Source organism: Equus quagga, chromosome 15 (assembly GCF_021613505.1).
Source record: "Equus quagga isolate Etosha38 chromosome 15, UCLA_HA_Equagga_1.0, whole genome shotgun sequence".
Lineage (NCBI taxonomy): Eukaryota > Metazoa > Chordata > Mammalia > Perissodactyla > Equidae > Equus > Equus quagga.
The window spans coordinates 88,399,849-88,403,565 of record NC_060281.1 but is presented as its reverse complement, the minus strand read 5'-3'; the positions used below and the strand labels follow the sequence as shown (position 1 = coordinate 88,403,565).

At 48.8% G+C, this 3,717-nt stretch overlaps 1 gene segment (V, D, J or C); it reads right to left on the bottom strand.

Annotated features, from left to right (window-relative positions):
* Positions 1–229: 229 nt before the first annotated feature.
* LOC124227158 (probable non-functional immunoglobulin lambda variable 5-48) lies at positions 230–726 on the bottom strand. The segment is given in 2 exon segments: positions 230–558; positions 681–726. Coding segments are annotated over 2 exon segments (375 nt in total).
* Between the last annotated feature and the right edge of the window lie 2,991 nt (positions 727–3,717).

The following is a 3,717-nucleotide window of genomic DNA, read 5'->3' as shown; positions in this document are numbered from 1 at the left end:
TATTCTCCCATCTGTCTCAGTGATCCTGGGATGCCTTGTGCTGGCTCAGGTAACAGGCATAAACTGCAAGTTTCTCTTTCCTCCTCAAGGACAGGTCTCACCACAGAGAAGTCTCCCCTACAGGAGTCACCACGGAACGTTCTCACTGAAAAGAGGCCCAGAGCCAAGGTCAGTGGGCCCAGGGGATTTTTGTCTCATTTCCTCGTTGTCTGAGACACTGTGAGTAACTCTAGCTGCTCCCACTGCCATGAGCTGTAGCACAGTAATGGTCAGCCTCGTCCTCAGGCTGGATCCCAGAGATGAGCAGAAGCCCTGCAGTGGCTGAGGCATCTTTGGATCCAGAGAAGCAGCTGGGGACCCCAGACCCCTGGTGCTTATCTGAATCTGACTTGTAATACAGGAGATACCGGGGAGGGTTCCCTGGCTTCTGCTGGTACCAGTATATCCAGTAGCCATCAACACCAAAGCCACTGCTCAGGGTGCAGGTGAGTCTGGCTGATGCTCCAGGAGATGCAGAGAGGGAGGATGGCTGAGTCAGCACAGGCTGGGAGAGGGAACCTGCAAACACAGACACTCATGGGTGAGGAGGCAGAGAGCAGGGTAAAGTTTCTTGGGGTCTGATGCAGAGGGGCTGATGCAGGCTGGAAAGGATCTCCTGTGTCCTTGAGGTTTGTCCCTACCTGTGCAGTGAGAGAGGAGCACGAAGAGGAGAGGAGTGCAGGCCATGGTGCACATAGCCCCTGGTCCCCAAAATGGCGCTGGGCTGCCCCAGGCCTCCTTTTCTTCTCCACCTTCTGCCACAGGAGGGGCTGTCCATGCAAATGTGTTTCCATCCAGTGACTGTCCAGCCCCTCCCTGAGCCCTGGTGCTGGAGCTCAGCTCATAACACACACTGAGGAGGATGGAGGTCGGCTTCACCCCTTGGGAGAGCCCTGGGAGGAAGCACCTGCTGAGACAACACAAAGGTCCCTGCTCAGAGGACTTTGCCAGGCCAGAGAGGACTTGGCTGCTGAGTCTCCTTCAGTGAGCACAGGGCCCAACCCCAGGCCCAGGCTCCTGTGGATAATTGGTCCCTACTGAGTGGCTGTGTAGGGACCACAGGGCAGTCCCACACTGCCCCCTGCTGGTCATAGGGTGTACCCCTCACCATGGCCCAAAGCTCTGAGAGCCCAGCTGGCTCCTGCAGCTCAGCAGGTCACTGTCTCTATTCTCCAGATCCGTTGTCTGATCCCTGGGTACTGTGATCCCCTAGTGCTACACATGCTTGCTTGCGTTTCTCCCTCTCACAAAGAGTCTTGATCTATGGGAGGTAGAAAAATGTACCCAAATAACAACTTAAGGTGTTTGTGCTTAGAGAAGATACAGCAAACATCGCGTCACTTCATTGGTGTATGACTTAGTTTTACCGAAGTTGTTAATTTCCCACGTATCGGGCATTAAAACAAGAGTTTCCAACTACTCTCAAATAAATTGACCTATGTGTTGATTTCTTAATTTACATCTAATTTAAATGCTTTCCTAATTGATCGAGTGAAGGAAGCATAATGTCCGTGATGTCTGAAGCTGCAGGGCTTACTGCATGTTGTCATGCAGAAAAAATAAGTCCGGATGGGAACGGAAAGTCTGACACTCACTAACGGGCCTCGGTCATCCACTTCCCCAAGCGCAGACCCACCTGTCCTGTGGACACACGGCCCAGAAATCCCAACTTTCTTCCTTCGTGAGGTTTGCCACTAAGGTTCTTTAGAGAGAGATTTCACTGAAGAGTTTAATATTAATACTTCATTGATCATAGAGTGGATTTTGAGATTTTATTTAACATTTTCCGGCAAATGGCTCTCTTATAGGTACTTAAGTGAAACATCAGCAGATGTTCGTACATCTAATCTGTCCTCTGCAGGTCCTTTGCTCATGGAGCTTGTCTTCGGAGCTCAGAATCTGCTCCGTGACCTACCTGCTCCTGTGGCTTCTTTATTCAGCACCTGCTGGCTAATCATGTCCTTTCCCACTGTCTCTGCAGGAGCACACAGAACCCAGCCCATTGTGCTGCTCACCCACCAAGGCTGAAGTTAAGGTCTGTCTCCTGTTCTCCATACTGAGGTCCAGTTCTTATTTAAAATCTCCTCATTAGTCAACTCGGAACTCCAAACACTAAATGTCCCCAGAGCAGATGTCGCTATCTTCGCCTCACATTTACTCTTCTTCCTGGGCTTCCAGTTTAGGTGAGTTGACATATTCACTCAACATACTGGTGTGGAATCTGTCCTTTGTGTAAGGTTGTGTTCTGGGCTCTGTGTATACAGTGTTGACAAAAGAAAGAAAAAATCCAGTCCAGGAACCACACAGGGAACCGTCACAGAGAAATGCACTTACGTGGCTGACCCCACCCTGACCAGTTATTCACCTGGGATCTGGAGCCCGTCCTGACTGCTGGGAGCCCCTCACCTCCTACAGGACGTGGACACTGAACTTCTCCATGCTCTGCCCACAGCCTCCCCTTGGTGCTCACACCTCCTGCCCTGGTCCAGGTGCCTGAATGCAGGCGCCCATCCCTGCTCGCCTGGCCATGCAGCGTCCCCCAGTGTGTCTTGTCCACCATTTGGCCCACTTTAATTCCTTGCACCAGAGTCTGAGTGATGTTTCAAACACCTGTGCTGAGTGGTATTTCACATACCTGTGCTGAGAGTCTCTCAGAGATTCTCTCCATCAAGATGAAGTCAGAATATTTATCTTCACCCTTTCGCTCTATGTGCGGCCATCACTTCTTCCCCAGCCTCCTGCCTCCCCTCTCTCTCCAGCAGCCTGTGCAAAACCCGTAGCAGGTCTCCTTTTCAAGGAGGATACTTGGATCATAGTGGTCCCTTCTGGTCCTCTTGTCCTTCTTCTTGCCCTCCTCCTTCAGGACCAGGCTCACATAGTACGTCCTGCAGATGTCTGACCATGGTGAAATTAGCGAATGTTACTTTATTAAACATAATTTACATGGAAACATCCAAACCTAAAATTTGAACCATTTGCATGGATGTTTAGTTATACAAATTCTGACAAGAGAAATACTGAACATAACAGAAGATTATGATCCCAATCACTTTTTTTCTTATCGGCTATATCTATTTACAGCCTCCAAAGCAGCAGTTCTAAGTTGAACTATTGCATGTCTCATTTTCTTTAAATGTCTAATCTTTCCAACTTAGTAAGAGAAAATTATCATCTTTGAATTGAGCCAGATTTCCAGGATCAAAGGAAATACATGGAGATTCTGTACCTCAGATCTGACAATCTGAGGCAAACGAGACTAATTAGAGAGCCTGGAGAAGCGTTCCCCATGATGACTGAGTTTGAACACTGATTCAGGGGAATTGAGTCCTTCCTCTGCTTAGGTGTGAATGAACAAGGCACTCAGCTTCTTGGGGTTACACTAGGAATCAAATGCATCAACTGGAGTGGACTTAGCAGCTCAAGTTTCCATAATAATGCAGTTCTCCAGATATGATTTTTAATGACTCATAAATTTCTGTATAACTCTTGCTTCTTTGCCTTATAATAATGTACGCACAAAGTGGGCATTAATTGTAACACTGCTGTATGAAAGAGCAAATACTAACTTTGAATTTACTGTAACATGCTGGCCTCTTCTGAGTGGTCAGTGACACACCCAGGGTCTCATCCTGCAGACAGTGGAGCCTGAACTGGACCAATGACAAGCCCCACAGGGCC